Below are 19674 nucleotides of genomic sequence, written 5' to 3'. Positions count from 1 at the left end.
AGTTTCAAATGAGCTGAAGAAGAAAACAAACAAGAAAAGAAGGAGTGGAAAAATGAATTCAGATTTTTAGTAAATGTAAAATCAGCAAAGTAACTCGATACTACAGCCATCAGATAAATGTAATAGTAAAAAGCATATTATCAATACAATACTGGTCACATGCAAACACACCTAGGATAAGACAAAATAGCTTTTTGAAAGCTAATATCCATATTTACACTAACTCTAACTGAAATGTGACTTTTTTTATAGTTAAAGTGACTCAATGGAACAATACATGTTGGTCAATCCCACACTCATGATCAAGCAACTAATCTATCAAAGTAAGTGTCAATGACTGAACAGTATTTAATAATTAACAATGGTTTGGCACTGTTATTGATCTAACCTTGACACACACACACACACATGCACACACACACACACACACACACACACACACACACACACACACACACACAGCAAACCCTAACCCTGACCTTAACCAGGACCTTAGAAATGACATTTTTCCTCATTAGACCAGGCTTTGGTCCCCATGAGGACTACTGGTCCAGACAAGGTCAGTGTTTATACCGGAAAAGGTCCCAATCAGGTAACAAAAGTGCACACACACATACACACACATACACACACACACACACACACACACACACACACACACACATACACAGTCATACCTGATCCATGATATAAGACAGTGATCCCACCTCTCTCCAGCTCAAAGGACAGTTGGTTCTCCGGGTTCTGCTGCTGCATCTTCTTCAGGCTTCCACCATGTGTTTTCTGTCCAAGACGTTTGTTCTGGCTCTGCTGCTGACCCTGACCACAGCTGCTCCGACTCCAGATGAATGTGTCCATCTTAACAAAACCCTCTCAGCTCAGGAGCTGCACATGGTACACTGCTTTACACCACTTTGCGGTTTGAAAATATTATATGGACATACTGTAGTCTACAACCAGCAGCTTCACAGAGACAGTTCAGCTTACCTCCTATTCATCAATTGTACATTTGCAAACCCCACAAAAAGAAAAAAATATGACAGCATGTCACCATATTAGCAGGTCTAGAATATAAGATAGTATAAAAATATTCAGTTTCAACCTTTTTGTGATCATGGAGCTGCTTCTAGCACTTTCTGCAACATTCTGAATCAATATTTAGAGGCTCTGAAATGACACATTTAACTTTCCATGAAGAATGCATTGGTGATGAGTTGTCATATATATGTATATATATGCCTTTATGCTTGCAGCAGTCCAGCTAACATGACTGTCTGAGACAACTTTTGATGTTTACACTAGAAATGAATCCTCAATGTTTATTCAACGCTATAAGCATGTGGCCCCTGGGTTAGAGGTGTGAAACTGCAAAATGTGCTCACTTCAGATAGTTTGGAGGACCATTTTACTCTGCTGTATCACAAAATGTTGCCCTTTCTTGCGTGGTTGTCTGAATTCTGTTGGCAGAAGGTTGTTAATGCGAGAAAGTTGACATGACGTCAGGGTTGGGAGTCCCTCCGCCCATTTGTGACCTCAGCACTCCATACATTACTCCCTGATTGGGTCACATAGCATTCCCTACAAAAATTGTATTTACACCTATAGGGAAAGAAATATGTAATACCGGAGAGAAAGTAGATATCTCAGATACCACAAAAATACCCAAATACACAACCTGCTGCTGGATAACAGGGAACAAACTGACTTTACCACTAATTTGCATAGAGCAATGCTATGTAACCAAATCAGTATGTTACGCAGGGAGTGCTGAGTTCACAAATGGGGCAAGGGGTTCCTTAAATGTTGCCTGGTGCAGCACAGGCCACAGTATGAACATCCTCCTGTCTGTCCTACAGCAGAAGAGTAAATCCAGTGTTTCTTCTTCTTAGATCTTTGGAAAGTGGATCCTGCATGTGGCCATGAGGCTATAAATGTCTGTTTTTCTGTTGTATGCAGCTCACCAACTACATAAATTCAAACTTCATAAAAAGAAAATCAAAGGAAAAGTATGGAACATGTGTTCAACTCATGTCTTGGTCAGTGGGTTGATACCAGTGGTAGCTCCATACAAGCCATATGGAAGCCATAGAATCGTGCAACCTTGTGCAATGTTTACCGTGCTCATGCCAGAACAAAACGTTGGCATTGAACATTTCTGCAAACCACAGAAACGTTGAATATATACGTTTCAATACATGAAATACGTATCATATCAACATTTCTACAAACGTATCATATTAACATTTCTATCCGTTGATTAATGATGTTTAATGGTGTGACAATGCTGTGGTTAAGGTCTGGTTAGGTTTAGGCACAAAGACCATTTGTTAGGGTTAGGGAAAGATCATGGTTTGGGTTGAAATAAAAATAAAAAATAGAATAAAAATGGCTGCAAATGTTCTGACGTCTTGCTAAAAACACCCACCCGCTCTTGTCGGTTGAAACAGGAAGCGGGCATTGGTTTCGAGGTGGTCTCGGACCGTGCTCTGCTGATTTCCAACTTTCAACTTTCTGCCAAGAAACTTCCTAACCATCCACCGACCCCCTCCTCCTCCTAATAAGAAAGTCAGCTCATGTAGATCTCATGTGAACTATGTCACTTCAGAAATGTTGATATGATACATCTTGTTGAAATGTTGATATGATATGTATTTTGGAAATGTTGATATGATACATCTTGTTGAAATGTTGATATGATATGTATTTTGGAAATGTTGATATGATACATCTTGTTGAAATGTTTATAGGATACATATTGTTGAAATGTTAATGTTACATATTACACATATTGAAACGTAGATATTCAACATTTCTGATGTTTACAGAAACGTACAGTGCCAGTGTTTTATTTTGGTGACCAGGCTGGCTCATGAGAACAGTCTTCATCAAGCCACTGCTGTGGTAATCATGACTTTATTAGAGGAATTTTTAATTCTCTGAAGTTTACATGCATGTGTTACAAATGTAGTTATTATTCCTCAGTAATATTGTGTCTTAGCTTCCAATAAAAAAAACACATCTTATTCATACCATTTGAAAGCAGTGTGTTGAATTTTTTGTCTTTTGTTTTCCCAGGGATGAGATGTGCATCCACTATTCGGTCAGTTTTACTGTAGTTGGAAATACAATCTGAAACACAGCTACATGCAAGTAAATCAAATATCACATTCCTCGCTTTTGACACTGTCAACAAATCAATTTAGAGAAAATTAATTACATTACTCTGATCTTATGTCTAGTCAAGTCAATTTTATGTGTATAGCCCAATATCACAAATCACAAATTTGCCTCAGAGGGCAATTATGAGGGGGAAAATGGAAGAATGGGAGAAGAATGTGATGAAGAGGATGCCAAGCAGCTTCCAGGTACCATCAGAACAGAATAGGACCTGAGTCACGTGACCTCCACCACCATGGAGACTCACATCACACCATTCACATACACAGGAGAACAGACAAGAAAAGACGTTATTCACACAGGAGAGAGAGAGAAGGATAAAGACATCATTCAGAGCGAGAGAGACATGAGGTGAGGCTGAACTCCTGCAGGAAATGGCACCGACAGTCAGGGAAGCAGAACGGTTCCAGGATGGGTGCTGGTCCAGCAAGAGATGCCTGAGAGACAAGAGAGGACAGGAGGAGAAAATGGAGAGAGAGAGTAAAGATAAGACACACAGGTCAAGCACATGTTACCTTGAAACTCAAAGATTCATTGTATGTGTCCCACCATACCACACTCATACCACACTAGGGAGTTTGTTTTCACAGTTTTTCCAGATTTTGAGTTCTCACGGGCACTTTTCATGTTTGCATTCCACAGGTGTGATTACCTCCTTCACATAAACTAGTAAATGACTATATACAAACCATACAAAAGTCCAATGGATTCCACTTGCTTGGGACATGTATAACTGGTTAAATAAAGTCATGAGACACATACATGTAATCAATGTCATCTTTTTACATTCTTGATTTTCTCTCACATATCCTTTTAAATATGTCTTTTTTTTCAGGAAAGACAGGGATGTCACCACAGACAGACCAGGAGGAGGCCAGGGAACAGGCCAGATGCCTGGGCTTCCTGCAGCCTCCACAGTTCATCTACAAACAAGCAGAATATTACTGAAACTTGTGTGACAGCAATTGAAATCAATAAAAGTCACAGCACTGGTGTGCGTCACTATAAGAAGGGATTCATTTGAATGTTTGAATGGTCATTTCTACTTTTTCTCTTGCAGAGTTGTGTCCCGAGGAGAGAGAAACCACCAAAGAACCAGAACAATAACAGCTGTTCTACTAGATGCATGGTTATTAAAATGCTCAGAAATACAGTATGTGGATGCATGTGTGGTTATTGATACACAGAATTCCTGCTTTAATAGTATGTGTAGTGATTAATAATTGTGAGTACTGGAGGAATATATGAAAGTATTCTAAAGTACAAGAAAGAAGAGTGTAGACTTTGTTAACAATGCCAGAATTTTACACAAGAAAGTTCTGTACACATTGTGGAAACAGCTGTAGGCCTTTACTGTGATAATGATCCCAAAGTCTCAGCGGCTAGCATTGAAATCAACACTGGCAGGAAATGGAACACCACCAGGGAGCTGGAGAGGGCAGAAACGAGGCTGAGGCATACGGCGGTGGTGAGGGCAGTGGTAATTGGAAGACCAGGCTTGGGCAGCTTTCTGACACCTCAATACAACAAGGTCCAGGGCAAGGAGAGGCGGCTGCTTGTCCAGGAAGAAGTGAGAGCAGCAGTAGAGGAAGCAAGAACAAGCGATATGGCAGGCATGTGGCAGCAGGGGGCTTGAAGGAGATGGGAGAATGTGGTGGAATGAAGATTCACTTGGACTGACATCTGGCGAGCCCCAGTACATAAAGTTCTTGATCCAAGCCGTTAATAAAATCTTACCCAGCCTGGCAAACCTCCAGCTCTGGGACAAGGCTGACACACCTTCTCGCCCTCTCTGCTCTGGGAGTAGGACACTCAAACACATCCTGAGCAGCTGCCTGAAGGCCCTGGGGGACAGTCGCTACCACTGGCGTCATGACCAGGTGCTGAAGGCAGTAGCCGAGAGTGTCTTCTTAGCCATAACAAACAGCACCATTGCCCCCCTAGAAAGCAGATTACATTCATTAAGGCAGAGGAGCAGCCCAAACCACAGCCCAAAGCTTCTGTGGATCTACTTACCACCGCATAGGACTAGCAGCTAATGGTTCATCTGGGCGAGCAACTAAAGTTTCTGGCACAGATCGCAGCAACATCTTTGCAACCAGACATAGTCATTTTGTCAGTGGCCTCACAACAGCTTGCCTTTGTACCAGGGACTCTTGGAGGAATGCTGGGAACAGGGTTGGCGAGCACACTGCCACCCAGTAGAAGTAGTCTGTAAAGGCTTTACCAGCCACTCTCTCTACAGAGTCTACACTCTGCTGGGCATGAGTGGGCCTCTGAAGAGAAGAGCCATCAGGGCTGCAGCAGAGGCAGCAGAGAGTGCCTCCAGATGATGTGGATAAAGAGGAGTGATTTGTGGACTAATGCTGCTGGGATGCAAGTTGGGAACTGATCAAACCCGACTGAGTCACCTGGGTGAGGGTGTTATTTTGTTGTGAGACCTGAAACATCAAATGAAACCAGGAAATATCACTGATGATGTGTCCCAGCTCATCCATAGGATGTATCTTTCACCTGATATATTCTGGGGTTCTAAAGGAGTGTTGTCAAACCCAAGAAATAACTTTATAGATTTATAACAGAAAGCCTTCACTATAGGCTGCACTGTGGGGTGATTGAGTCTGATTATCAGGCTAGTGAAGCGTAGCATACAACTGCAAAGACCAAAGATTTAAAAAGAACATACTGAATTTCTCTTCCTCTTTTGTGTCAAACCACAGTGTGAAACCATGACTTTAATGTGGGAGCAGCCAATTTTAATTTAACAATTTGGTTTTTTTCAATTCAATTCAAAGGACTTTATTCTTTCCTAGTGAAGCAATTTGACAATATACGCAGCAGAGCACACACAAGCAGCACACATCTCAACAATACACACACTGGGGGCAGGTACAATTGAATGCATACATGTTTTCAGTGTTTATTTGTACAGAGAAAAGTATATAGCATGGACTAATGCCACATACCACAGCATTTATAGCCTAATATGCAAATACATAAAACCCAACAATAAAATATATATGGAAATGTATGAAGCACAAAACTCAATAACGCACACACATACATTAATGTACAAAACACAAAACTCCAAAAGAAAATACATAAAAACACCATATAACACAAACAATTTACAAACGAGACAATAGAAATATCATATAAATTGAGATGCACCAGATCACTCATGACTACATGACTGATCCCTCTTTAAAAATGGTTTCAAGTTAATCCCAGTCATGGTCCATTGTGAGTTCTGGGGTAAAGAGTTCCACATGTTGATCCCCTGAGCAGAAAAAGTTCTCAGTCCAAATGAGGAAGTATAAAAGGGCTCCTTCCAATTCCCAGCAGATGCTCCTTGTGTTGCTGAGCCAGAAACCCTGAGAGGAACCACCAGTTCACTGAACACCTGAGTGCCTTTAGGCATTTATTGAGTTTGAGATTTGCAAATTTAATGAAATTAGTAACATATTTAATTTCTTAAGAACATGGCAAGTGGTGTCAACTTCTTGTCCAAAATTTGAATTGCTTGACCATCTATCATCATAAGAGGCTTGATTGTTGTAGATGCTGTTTGTGACCAAAAAGTAACGCAATAACTTATATGTGAAAAGTCCATGGAGTGCATAGAACTACTGCTACTACTACCATTTTAACATGTCTCTTAAATTTTAGGTGGGAATCTAACACAAGGCTGAATTATTTTACTTCTGAAACCTGTTCACTACATTGTCCATTAATATTTAAAGGGTAGATTAACAATTTTTCAAGTCTGTCTTAAAAAAATAGTCAGGTGCTCAAATGAACACTGAAATAGGTTATTCTTGCCATAATCATTCCTTTTGTTCATAGGCTACCGACCATTAGAAGATCCTATAATATTGCAGCTACAGTGTAAGTAAATGTAAATGTAAATGGAGGCCAAATGAGTCAAATCATGTTGATATCTTTCAACGTAACAGTCTTTTTATGCCAAAGTCTCTATTTTTGTTACTGTACTTCCTATGGCAACAGTCAGCTAATGGCTGCTGCTTCAGAGGAAGGATCACCTTTGAAGGTTGACACCCCTGTAAAGGCAGCTGCAGGGGGTGGTGGGGGACGTCCCCAACACGCCACTACCCTCCACTGGGAGATGTACTGGAATAGGGGCGGCGGTCTCCAGCTGACGACCCTGCAGCTGACCTAAGGGCACTGGTGGCAGTGCGACAGGCTGAAATGCCAAAGCAGGAGATAACACCTCACGTGTACAATACCTCACCGCAGCTCAACAGGGAAACACTGTCCGAGGAAACACAAAGAGGGAATTTGAAAAAGACTGTAAATGTGTCAGATATCCACTTGATATGACTAACTCAGACTGATGAAGCCTCATATAAGCTTCACATCATCTTTTAAATGCATTTTTATGCAAAATTGTGGATTTTGGCCCCCATCATTTATATTGAAAGCACTATTGAAGGGGACCTTAAATAGTCAGTATGAACAGGAGGAATTATTACAGCAAGGAAAACCTCTTTCACTGTTCAAATGGACACCTGACAGTTTTTGTAAGACGGACTTGAAAAACTGTGAACCTGTCCTTTAAGTTTAACTCATTAACTTCTGACAAGGATCAAGCCCTTGAACACTTTGATTATGCTCATATTCATTACAAATGGTATTTTAGTTTATCATTGTGAAATTATTTTTCATGAAATGTTTTTTTCACAGAAATCTGATTATTTTTTCCATTTAACCAGCAGATGTCGCTTTCTACACATGAGCGCATGTGGTGGCAATGGCAATCCAGAAAAACTATTTACTATATTTGGACAGTTTAATATAGGCCTACCCTATCAGGACATGGTGCCGTAAAGCATTGAAAAACACTGAATAGGACTAGCTACCTCCCAGCATTTGACTACCAAGACTATCTATCTGTCTGTCTGCCTTAATGCAGCATGGTCTGTCTGTTCATGCTTTATTGACATGAAGCAAACACAGGATGTTGGTGAGGGTGGTATTTTCTAGTACCATCTTTAGTGGTAGTTAACAACTGCGAACTGAATTGAACAGTATTCAATTCAGAGGCGACGAGTATTTACTATCTGAACGTTGAGGTTCTAGTGTGAATCTCGATTTTACGGTCTTGCTAACGGGACAGTGAATGCTGCAAAACTTTATCTCGCGAGAAGCGACTTCCCTGAACAACATTGTACGTGGCTTCACAGCTGAGGATTGGGAGTGTTTACTGGGATGCACTGGTTTAACTAGAGATACAGATATGCGTATTGACAACATATAAACGTCGATTAAATGTTATGTGTAGTGAATTCATGTCTGTGAGTTTGGACACGGAGCGGTAGCTGGTGTTGCTAACGCCTCCTCGTCATCCAGCAGCAGCTTTCCCTGCTGATCATCCAGCCCGTCGCGGACATGGCGGAGAGCGGGTCGTCGGGTGAATTCTCCGGCTCTCTGACGAGCTCGACACTTCCGCCGCCGAGGACCCGCATCTTCAAAATCATTGTGATCGGGGACTCGGGTGTCGGGAAGACTTGCCTCACGTACCGCTTCTGTGCCGGCAAGTTCCCCGAGAAGACCGAGGCCACGATTGGTGTGGACTTCAGGGAGAGGCTGGTCGAGATCGACGGCGAGAATATCAAGGTGTGCACTGCAGACACTGTTACTAGGAGAAGTGGGTATGCTGCTGGTTCTGATGTGGGGAAACAGAGTCGTGCAAAACTCAAGCAGTCTGTAGATAGAAATAGATGGATATCCATATTAGTAAAAAAGCCCATTAAATACAGCCAGCAAGCCTGTGTGTTAGTCTGCAGGAGGACAGTGTTAGTTTGCATGTTTACTATCATGTGCAGCCCTGCAGCTCTGATAGCTACTGAACAGCTTCACTGCAGCAGCTGAGGGTGAGGTGCCTTGCTCAAGGGTACAGCAGTAGTAGTTACTAAGGGAGTATTGCTCACTCACTTTTTTGACCAGAGTTTTTCTGCTGGTTTAAGCTGAACTGTCCCACATATAAGTTACTGTATAAACAGCACAGTTTATTGGAAAGGCAACTTCATTGTAAATAGCAGTGACATCACAGCCATCCCTCCCTTGGCGCACACTTTAAATTGAAAGCAAAACTGTCTTGGCTAGGAGGTGCATTTGTTGGGGTCTATTTTCAGCATTAATCCACATTCGGTGTTCTAGTGAGTATTTGTGGCAGCAGGATGATGTGTGTGTGGGTTTGAGTCAAAATAAACTGCAGTGTGTGTGTTTATGGTAATGGAGGAAAATGTCCCCCAGTGCAACACTGTGGCTCATTGATGTGTTTTTTTTTTTATAGTTTTTGGACAACAATGAAGCTTTATGGTACAGATGAATAAGATCTATCAGATGTTGAATAAACACTCAGTATTTCTTAGTAGAATCAGTTAATTGTTGGTTTTAGTCTCTTTATGGGATTTCATTTCCACACTCTTCCCCACAGATCCAGCTGTGGGACACTGCAGGCCAGGAGCGCTTCAGGAAGTCCATGGTGCAGCACTACTACCGCAACGTGCACGCTGTTGTCTTTGTCTATGATGTTACCAACGCTGCCAGCTTCCGCAGCCTCCCCGCCTGGATCGAGGAGTGCAAGCAGCACGCTCTGGGCACAGAGGTTCCTAGGATCCTAGTCGGAAACAAGTGTGACCTCCAAGACTCCATCCAAGTTGGCACGGATGTGGCACAACAGTTCGCCGACGCCCACTCCATGCCCTTGTTCGAGACGTCTGCAAAGAACCCAAACAGCCAGGGGGACGGAAGCTGCGGAAACAGTGACCACGTCGAGGCTATTTTTATGACGGTGGCCCACAAGCTCAAGTCTCAGAAGCCTCTGGTGTTGAGCCAGCCTCCTGGAGGATCAGGGGGCACCATCAACCTGAGCAGGGGGAGGGATGATGGTACAGATGGGGCCAGGGGCTGGGGCTGCAGCAGCTGCTGAGGGAGAAAGATGGAGACACGGAAGGAGACAACTTCAGTGTGAGGCTGCACAAGGCTGATGAGTTTGAAGACGGGAGAAACTAAAGAAAGAGTGGAGGTCTAGAAAGAAAGAATGCATCAAGCAAAATGGTCTCACAATCAGAAACACACACATACAGTATGAATGTCTCCATCACACAGAAGCACATGCTTCAGCTTTCATTTATAAATGACTTTAAGTGTTTTTTGGGTAGTATTTACAGTGCGAGTGTTGTTTTGGAATGCCAAAATCTACTGTTGGTTCATGGAAATGATCCTGAACTTCAGCCAAAAATCAAATCTTAAATCAGTCACAAGCCTGCACCACCAAGGTTAACCTACAAGGGTCCTGTGGCAACAGAAAACATGGAGACACAGCAGCATTAATAAATAATGTAAAGGAACACCTGAGATTGTTTGGAGGAAAATGTCATCCATGGAAATTTCTTTCTTTCTGACAGCTGGTGAAATGTTAAATCCAAGTTTCTGCCTCTTGTGGGAACAATGACCTGAAACAACTTCCACTGTCACATGTAAGAGGCAAAAAAATCCGGACAAGACCAACATCATGTCATCATGAAGAAGCACCTAATCCGCATTACTGGCCACGATGCACAACTTACATTGATTTCAACAGGAATACAGAATATTACTTTTTTATGCAGATTGATGGAAGGGGGGGACAAAATAACAGAACACGTTACATTATAATGCAATCCAACACAACAGGCTGCCACATATATGACTGATTATTTATGTAGTCAGTCACCTTTTAGTCAAAACTGTCAGAGAAGATCATCTCTGTTAGTTTTTTGAGTTTGTGGTAATGTAGTACTGTCATCATATACAGTATATTAAGGTGTTTGTTATTTTGTCTGCCCTCTGATTCAACTATTTTATTAAAGGTACCCCATGGAGTTTCCTTGTAAACAGTCATGTTTACTGTATCTATTGAGGCCTAGTAAAAACACTAAATGCATTTATTTCCCCCTAAAACTAAGCAAATCTTTTTTACAATTATATAAACCCGCATTGTTTATGTCCTTGGTTGCTAGCTAGCAGCCGTTCTGCCTTTGCTGACACATTGCAAAATCTTGTTAACACCAACAACTGTTGATCAGTGCAATAGTGTACCACCAGCGTGCACATGCTAGTAGAGCATTTAGATGCAAACAATACAGGACTCCTGCTTAAAAGCAGCGCCTCCTGATGGTCGTCACTAGTGGTCAAAAACTCTGCAGGGTACCTTTAAGTCTGGCTGCTTTGAATTAAATGATTGAAAACCTTTCACTCTTTACAAAAAGTGCATTATATGTTGAGGGAAGTGAGTTTATATGTAACCTTTGTTTGTAACCCAGGGATAGGAAGCATGGGTAGACTTGTAGTTGATTGAGAAAAAGGGATGGTGGTGGTAAAATTGACTGAGGTCATCACATTCACGTTTACTTACTAGGAATCAAAATGGGATATTTAATTATTCTTTCTTTTTAAACATGTACTCTAATGGTAAGAACAGTTGGACCCCTCTGCCTGCTTGTCAGAAGCCTGGGCTTTGGACTAGTCTAGACTGGTAAGCAGAATGAACTGTGGATAGGCAACATGTGTTTGGGCTACCTGCACTGGTTAGTTGACTAGGTCACTAAGACTCCTGATAGATTGAGCATGCACCTGACAAAATGTGTCCCAAAACTGATTTTGTCATGCTGTTATTGTGAGGTGTTACTGGGCAGGTCCACATTTTAGAGTAAGTCTGGAAACAGCTGATGGGGGCTAGCTGGAGGAAAAAGAAAAGTCTGATTAAATAAATAAAATGTCACTTAACAACATTGGCAACAAATAGGTGAGAGGAAAAAAGTCACAGCATCACATTGTCTGAATACACAGCTTTTTAGCTCTTTTGATGAATGGAAACATTCTCCCAGGCCAGTACAAGCATTTTCTCAACATCAGCTCATGTTCCTTTAAGACCAGTTAGCAGTTAGACAACACTTAAAGGTACCCTGTGGTGTTTTCTTGTAAACAAACTAAAGCTGTGTTTACACTCAGTCTTTCTCACTGAACACACCTCAAACCTAGAGGTCTAACTAACTTGCTGAGTGCATTTATTCTCATAAAAACATTTGCACAGCTACATTTAAAAAATATTTGAAATCCTGCAGCGCTTACATTCATGATTGCTATTTAGTTGTCTTCACCTTTGTCGTCACATTACTGCCACCAAATGTCAATCAGCAGAATAGTGTGAAAACATTGGTTTGGTGTGTCCTTGTGCACATGCACAATACAAAACACAACAGGGGTCCATTTGTCTGTAACACTATTAGTGATCACCAGCTCCACAGGGCACCATAAATGGGTACTTAAAGTAGTGGCTGGCAGGTTAAGAGTGGAGCTGTGCCAAAACTGGTCTCATCTTCAAAAGTCCAACACATCAGATTGAGAATCAGTATTTCGGCCTAACATGCTGAATATACTAAGATGTTTATTCCTAAAGTCAGTGATGGGGAAATGTCCCAGGAATCTGCTGTTATCTTGATAAAGGATGCAAAGGGAACCTGTAAGAATGGAATATAGAAAAAAGCCGTTAGTCTTTGTCAGCTGTATAAAAGAGCCAGATTGGTTAACTATAGTACTGTGTAGGCTAGCCAGTGAATCAAACAGTTAACATACAGTACCTCTCAGTGTGTAAGGCTTTGTAGTGTGCATCTCTTGGGTAAATGGATGTCTATACACCCACTACATATCCTGTATGTAAGCTTGTGATACAATATCCAGCATGTCTCGCAAACACTGTTAAAGCTGACTGTAAGTCTCCATCAGCCGTTACGCACCTGAGGCTGGTGTGTATATGTTAGTTTGCAGCTCTGTGTCTAAATTATTCAGTTTTCTTCGGCCACAGCTGGTCCTGTGGCTCCTCTGCTGATCAACCCCAGGTTTAGCTGTACATTAACGTCTTCTCGAAGGACTATCAATCAAACCAAATGGCCTTCTCTCAGGACTTGCTGTTCAGAGGCTATGCACAGGAACTGGAAAGAACACGAGCAGAGACAGGCTGTGCTAGCTGCATCTCTGCAGCCTGTCAACAGTGGAAGACATCATGTGGGCGTTTTATTGTGCTATATTTGAGTGCTGCTTTTTTATGTTCAATAAGTGTCCTTTGTTTTTGAGAAAAGAACATCTCCCCCACCACCCCCAGCAAATACTGAGAAAGAACATATCAATTAGTGAAAGGTATTATTGACTAATGAATGACACTACTGGGGACAGGAGAAAAAGGGAGACGCTTGCAATGGTTTTGACATGTGTAACCTTGCAATAAACTACCCTGAACATTTCAAAATGTGAAGTCATCTCTCTTTAGATGCAGCAAGTTGACCAAATGGTAACAGCTCAGTCAGGTTTTATTAATTAAATACTAATAAAATATCATAGCTAACAGTCACACTGCATACAGACAATCTGCTATTTCAGTCTTCTTTCCTCACACATACAGACATGCAACTTGGGCAAGGTTTCAATGAGTCTAGCTATAGGAATCTTTGGTCAGAGAACAAATAAAGACATCCAGAGTCCAAAGTGCTTGCTCTAATCAGTGAGCACAAACCACTCGCATATGTCACATGAAGATCTCTATAAAACATCCCTGTTTTTCAAGACTTTGGCTTCTTCATCTTAAGTGGATTCTTGAGAATCCTCCCATCTGTCCAGCCAAAAAAAACAGTATGAAATGTGTAGGCACAACTTATAGGTATTATAATCCATAATCATCTCATTTGGAATGAAGAAGCACAGGAACAAGTGGGAGCAGACACTCTAATGTAGATGTGTGTCAGGTCAGTCTGCTGTATGGCGGCAATTTAGAGGGTCCCTCCTCTTCCTCCACTCTGCTGCCCTGGTCAGTGGACTGAGCTGGAGAGTTGAAGAGTCTGTCGTCACCACCTGCTGGACAGAGAGGAGAACTACATCACAGACTGACTGCTGAAAGCAAAGCTTCACCATCAAATGGTAAAATTACAACTATGGTGGCTAAGGACATTTAACAGCTGTCCTTACCTTGCCAGGTACACACCATCTCAGTGTCCCCGGGGTCGCACTGAGGAACCAGTGTCTCCTGCACACACAAACATTACAAATGAGAAAGAAAAGTGAGTCTGATTTAAAAATCAAAGCATTATTTTGCTACAAAATGTCATTTTTTGGAAGATAAAATCCTTGTGCTCAGAATAATCAAAGGGGCAATGTTGAATAAAACATAAAACTGAAATCTACAGTACAGTAGCATAGGCAGAAATGTGTGTGGTGGGCACAGAGTGGGCCTAGCCTGTCCAAGACTAATCAAACTGAATAGGTTCTGAAATGCATATGTTAACCATTTCAGCAAGTGAACAGAGAGCAATGGCGTCTGCAGCCTCTCCTGCCCTGGTAAAAAGAACTATAAACCCTTCCCAGTGCCTGCTGGTCCCATACCTTCCTACCCATATATGTAGATTCACCTGGAGTACTCACCAGTGCTCAAATTAACTAAAATATTAATACTGATGTTATCATCAAACTATTTCAGCTGAAATAAAATAGCTAAAGTGTATGGATAGAGGTACACCAGCACCAACATCCTCAGTAACGTTAAAAATAATGCCTGGCATGTTGGCCACATAAACCACAGAGGGCAGACAGCAACATCAGCATAAAATCCAATTGTACACCCAACAAAAACTACACCCAATAAACAATATTGAAATAGGCAATAGGCTACTACAGTCGGAATTGTAAATTAGCTTACTTTTGATGATTATAGCAGGAGATGACTGGGCACAAACACAAATTATTTCATTACAGTCCAACGCTTCAGTCAGTTCAGAACAAAGAGTTCAGTCTGTATGTCATCATTGATGCCCTGATGCCAGTTTTTATCTGACTGACAGTTGAAAAGAGTCTTTCAACAGGACAGCTTGTTGCTACTGCTGACAGGGAAAGGACTGAATTAGCAGCCGTGTTCGTGTTGTTACTACTTGGCACTTGTTGAGAAGAAACTGGCTCAGGAGGAGGTGTCTGGATTGACAATGATGGCTGTACTTGAGCAGAATTCTCTTCCTTCTGCTCCTCACCACGTCTTTTTGTTACAAACTTAAGCAAATTGCTTTACTTCGCCATGGTTTTTATCTGAACCTACATTAAAAGCAGCTAGCTAGCACTCCTTAACTGAAAGATCCTGGTTCCAAACTGAAAAGATGGCGCTGACCATAAGCTGCAACTCTGGGCTTCTAACTGGCTCGAAGTTAACAAGTTCAGTAGTGACTGCAACTGATCATTTCCTGAACCCCTCTCCTGAGTGGGGACTGTCTGATCCTAGCTTAGCAACCATGACCAGGTACAGCAGGCCTTATGCAGACGTGACGTTACTTCCAGGTCCAAGGAGCATATCATTAGCTAACTACATTATATGGTGGGGTCAAAGGTGATGTTAGAAAAACCCTCTTACGGAATGGAACATCCACAGTGTAGTAGCTATTTCACACCTGTGCGGGAGCTAAGATGTTACTACATCACAGGCCAATATTAGAGGCTCTGTCTTTCCTTTATTGGATTTAGGGAAGTTTTCACTCCAGCAACCCCAGCCAAACTCATTACCCAGGATAGCAATACGTCCTCATTCCCAACGCTTGTTCTCTTGTAACATTAAAAGTGAAGCACCAGTCACTGAGGGGGGCAGGGATTAGAAACCAGTCAATTTAACAGTTGGGTGAAACAGAATTATCAAATTTTTACTTCAACCTCTAAACCTCACAGTTAAACCAGAGACATTACTTCTCAGTGCAGGCTAATTCAAACTAGAAAAAAGTTTCCACACCTAAATTACTTGAGATATGCTACATCATACAAGGTACAATGTTTAGAGTGTTTTCCTTCTGTAGTGAATGCAATTCAGCGTGACTGTTCTTCCCCACCAGTCCAGTTCTGGCATCATAGCAGCCACAGCAGGGAAGACTACGGCAGCCGACGAAGGCGATGAGAGAGGAGAGCACCAGGCTGATGGTGCAGGTCAGCAGTATGGTGGCATTGGCTCCCTTCACCATTCGATGAAGCACGAACGTCTGAGCAGAGAGAAAAGCAATGTATAAAACTTGTAGTGAGGTTTTATAAAATACATAATATAATTGTTAATCTATCCTTCATATCTTACTCTACAAACCAAAAATTTCAAAATTAACTAACGTATGATCTCCATAACAACCATCAAAATGAATTAACACCTCTGACTGTCTAAATAAATGTCATGGCAGGAAAATCACAGGTGGAGCTGCTAATGTTATTGATGTTCCATGTAAGTGCATCAGTAAGCAATGTTAGTGTGCAAGCATGCACAATACCAACGCCCTGACACTGTTTACCTTATTAATTACACCTGTGTTTGACAAATCTGCTGTATGTAATGTCTACATGATACACTGCGTGTGTGTTTGTTTACCACTTGGGGACTGTCGTGGTGGTGGAAGACATCTTCATCCTCCTCCCCATAGGTGAGTGTCAAACAGGAGTAACCTGATGTAAACACAGCAGCTGCACAGGAGAGACCTGCTGCCACCACCATCACACTCACCTGGAGGAACAGGTAGACAGCCAATGAATGACACTGTGTGTGTGTATAAGAGAGAAAAAAAGTGTGTATTTCCCACTATCTAACTGACACATATTTCATTCCCAGAGCTGCAATGATTAATCAATTAGGTGCCAACTATTAAATTAATTGCCAGCTATTTTAGAAATTGATTAAGTTTGAGTCTTTAGAAAAAGAAAAAAAAAAATAGTCCAAATTCTCTGATTCCAGCTTCTCAAGTGTGATATTTTCTGGTTTCTGTGGACTGTTGGTCGGGACAAAAGAAGACATTTGAGGACGTCATCTTGGGCTGTGGGGAACAGTTATTGACATTTTTCACCATCGTATAAACCAAACAACTAATCGATTAATTGAGAAAGTATTCGACAGATTAATCGATAATGAAAATAATCGTTAGTTGCAGCCTATTCACTTCCTTAAAAACAAGTTATTATAGAAATAATATAGTAGTGCTAGCCATGCATTTCCCTACACGAGTCCACATCTTGCCATGGTAGTAAACTATGACAAAGAAAAAGAAAACTGTTAGAAATCTATTTGGAACTCATGTCTAAAAAGAGAAGAGTCCAATGTTCAATACACACAGATCCCTGGTTGACCTGCTTCCAATAATTTATCACACTGACCATATAATAGCTTCTGTGTCATTGTGCTGTTTACATTAACTCCTAGAATTTCAAATCTGTTTGGGTACACTTTAAAGCTTTGGTGGTGATCTAAATCCTGTAGTGTGCACAAATGTTTGGGGCAGGAGGGAGCCATCATCCCTTCCATTATGCACCACCACAACCAGCAAGTGTTATCATCTACCCAGTGCAGAGTAGAGTATATAGTATTAATGGCTGAGTCTTATGGATGATACTTTTGTAATGTGTTGTTTCGCAGAAACGTCAATACTGATGATGTTTGGTGAATGAGTTGCCTCCAACTTCTATTGTCCCCTTGTCTTTCAACAGGTTAAACACCAGCAGCAGGAATAATATGAGCATGACCAAACAGACATTTCACACACAGGACACAGCAACAATAACTTAACATAACTGTGCTTATCTACCTTTTTCCTTTTCTACACATCAAGATATTACACACAGATTCAAGTTTAACACAGTTTTTTTTGTGAATATAGCAGCTGTCACAAGGTGCAATCTGTGCCTTCAAAAAATGTTGGGATAATTTTATTTCAGCAAAACACCATTTCCTCAATCCTTCTTTTTTATTTTTGTCCAAGGAAATGAGTACAGGGAGTTTTCAGTTTAGCTGTAAAGGGTCGGTTCACCTGTATTACTAAAAACATATTTCCCCCCCTTTTCCTCTAGCAGTGTCTCTCCATGCAGGTACTGTAATTTTGGTTTATTTGTCCAGGTTTTCATATATCTGTTCAGATTTTTGAACATCAAGCAACAATGCTGAATGTGCCAGATTGTTGTCGGTTCATGTACAAGGGGGTCAAGGATGCCAAGTTTGTACGGCACCAAAACACTGTGCATCTACAATGGACACTTTCCAGTGATCATTTCTTGTGACCAAGTCTGTTTCTCCTTCAAACAGTGTTCGTGGTAGCGCTGCCCTCCATAGCTGGGGTCAGGGTTATTGGTTAGGCATCGCAGAGATGTGATATAGCTTTCAGAGTAAGTTAAGGGAAAAGAGAAATCAGTGAGGTCACAACACCACCTGCAATGAATGTGTCTGTACACACCACTGCTGAGAAAAGGTAGAACACTGCCATGGCTTAGTGTTTCATTAATGGACACTCAGGTTCACATAAGAATATTACAGACAGGAGATCAAAATGAAAAATCAGAGTTGAATATCACAAAAACACCAAATACCTGAAAATTAGAAAAGGAAAGGTACTCCAGAGGCAAATGAAGAAAAAAAACTTGCCGAACCTTGAAAAGTAAAGTTAACATACACAAGTGGAAACCAGCACATGACTTACCAGTAGTGAGTTTTTCCTTTGGGAGGCAAACAACGCCAAAACACCTGGAGAGGCCATGATCTAAAAGCAAGTGAAAGTAGCCTGAATGAAATGACAAACCAGCAGCAGAAAGAACAAAGGCCAGTGAGCAACTTCAACAGGTAGAAACACTGGAGGGTCTGTCCTAATGACAGCGTTATATCTCACGTTAATTGGGTATATGGCTATGGCGAAATGAAGATAATAATTTGTAAAAACGGTTACGTTATGATTAGAATAGTAGCCTACACTTAAAGGAGTAAACTTTCTGTCAAATTTTGAGTGTATAGTCCAGTATCGGTGGTCGTAGTAGTAACTCCATATTTTTTGATGCTGTTTCAATGAGCCCGTGTTGTTTAACTACTGAAGTGTGAATGATAGAGGATGAGTCTCACCAGTCCTCCCCACACCGGGGTCCTGGTGGTACTCAGCGAGGTATCCTTGCGGAAAACAGCGTCCATGAACCCACAAACCAGACAAAGACCCGCGCAGGCCATCTGCAGGATACCGAGGACAAGCACACTCTTCTGGTTAAAAATAAAGTACCTGTACCGGTCCATCTCCAGGTGTTAACCCGCTAGAAAGACGACCCTGCAATATAGCCTACAGTATCTAGTTTAGCTTGTGGGCGAAACTTCAAGTTCGCTTGATGCTCGTCGTCTGTTTTTGAGTCTTCTGTGTTAAAAGCATGAGTCTCGGTGTTGATAACTGCAGAAAATATGTCTGAAAATTAAAATAGAACTGTTTTCATTCCAGGAAGCGACACTTGGTGTATTTTCCCCAGTGGTGTATATGTTCCGGACAGTTGGCTGGTTTCAGTGTCGGTTCAGCAGGTAGGAAGTTTATCCATTAACCTGGCTGACCAGCAGCAGGTGCGCTGTCGCTTTTCCAGCCCTGAGTTTAGACTCTCAGGCTGACAACCCCGCCCCCTAGGTTAGGCAAACTGACGTTT

At 41.6% G+C, this 19674-nt stretch overlaps 2 protein-coding genes across 3 annotated transcripts; one reads left to right on the top strand and one right to left on the bottom strand.

Annotated features, from left to right (window-relative positions):
• The first annotated feature begins 8167 nt into the window (after nt 1–8167).
• On the top strand, nt 8168–13489 carry rab33ba (RAB33B, member RAS oncogene family a). The gene is made up of 2 exons (XM_067598563.1): nt 8168–8814; nt 9638–13489. The coding sequence occupies exons 1-2, from the start codon at nt 8587–8589 to the stop codon at nt 10130–10132; spliced, it is 723 nt and encodes a 240-aa protein (XP_067454664.1). The 5' UTR covers nt 8168–8586; the 3' UTR covers nt 10133–13489.
• A 43-nt stretch (nt 13490–13532) lies between these two features.
• On the bottom strand, nt 13533–19605 carry zgc:113425 (uncharacterized protein LOC541425 homolog). Of its 2 annotated transcripts, none has more exons than XM_067598566.1 (6): nt 19118–19605; nt 18705–18764; nt 16616–16747; nt 16095–16241; nt 14203–14260; nt 13533–14088 (listed from the first exon to the last, which is right to left on the bottom strand). In XM_067598566.1, the coding sequence occupies exons 1-6, from the start codon at nt 19280–19282 to the stop codon at nt 13979–13981; spliced, it is 672 nt and encodes a 223-aa protein (XP_067454667.1). In that variant the 5' UTR covers nt 19283–19605; the 3' UTR covers nt 13533–13978. The 2 variants fall into 2 exon arrangements, with proteins under 2 accessions (XP_067454667.1, XP_067454666.1); XM_067598565.1 differs by having other exon boundaries at nt 13533–14091; nt 19118–19603.
• Nucleotides 19606–19674: the final 69 nt, after the last annotated feature.

The sequence above is a fragment of the Thunnus thynnus genome, chromosome 9, assembly GCF_963924715.1.
Source record: "Thunnus thynnus chromosome 9, fThuThy2.1, whole genome shotgun sequence".
Lineage (NCBI taxonomy): Eukaryota > Metazoa > Chordata > Actinopteri > Scombriformes > Scombridae > Thunnus > Thunnus thynnus.
This window is presented reverse-complemented; position numbering and strand designations above follow the sequence as displayed.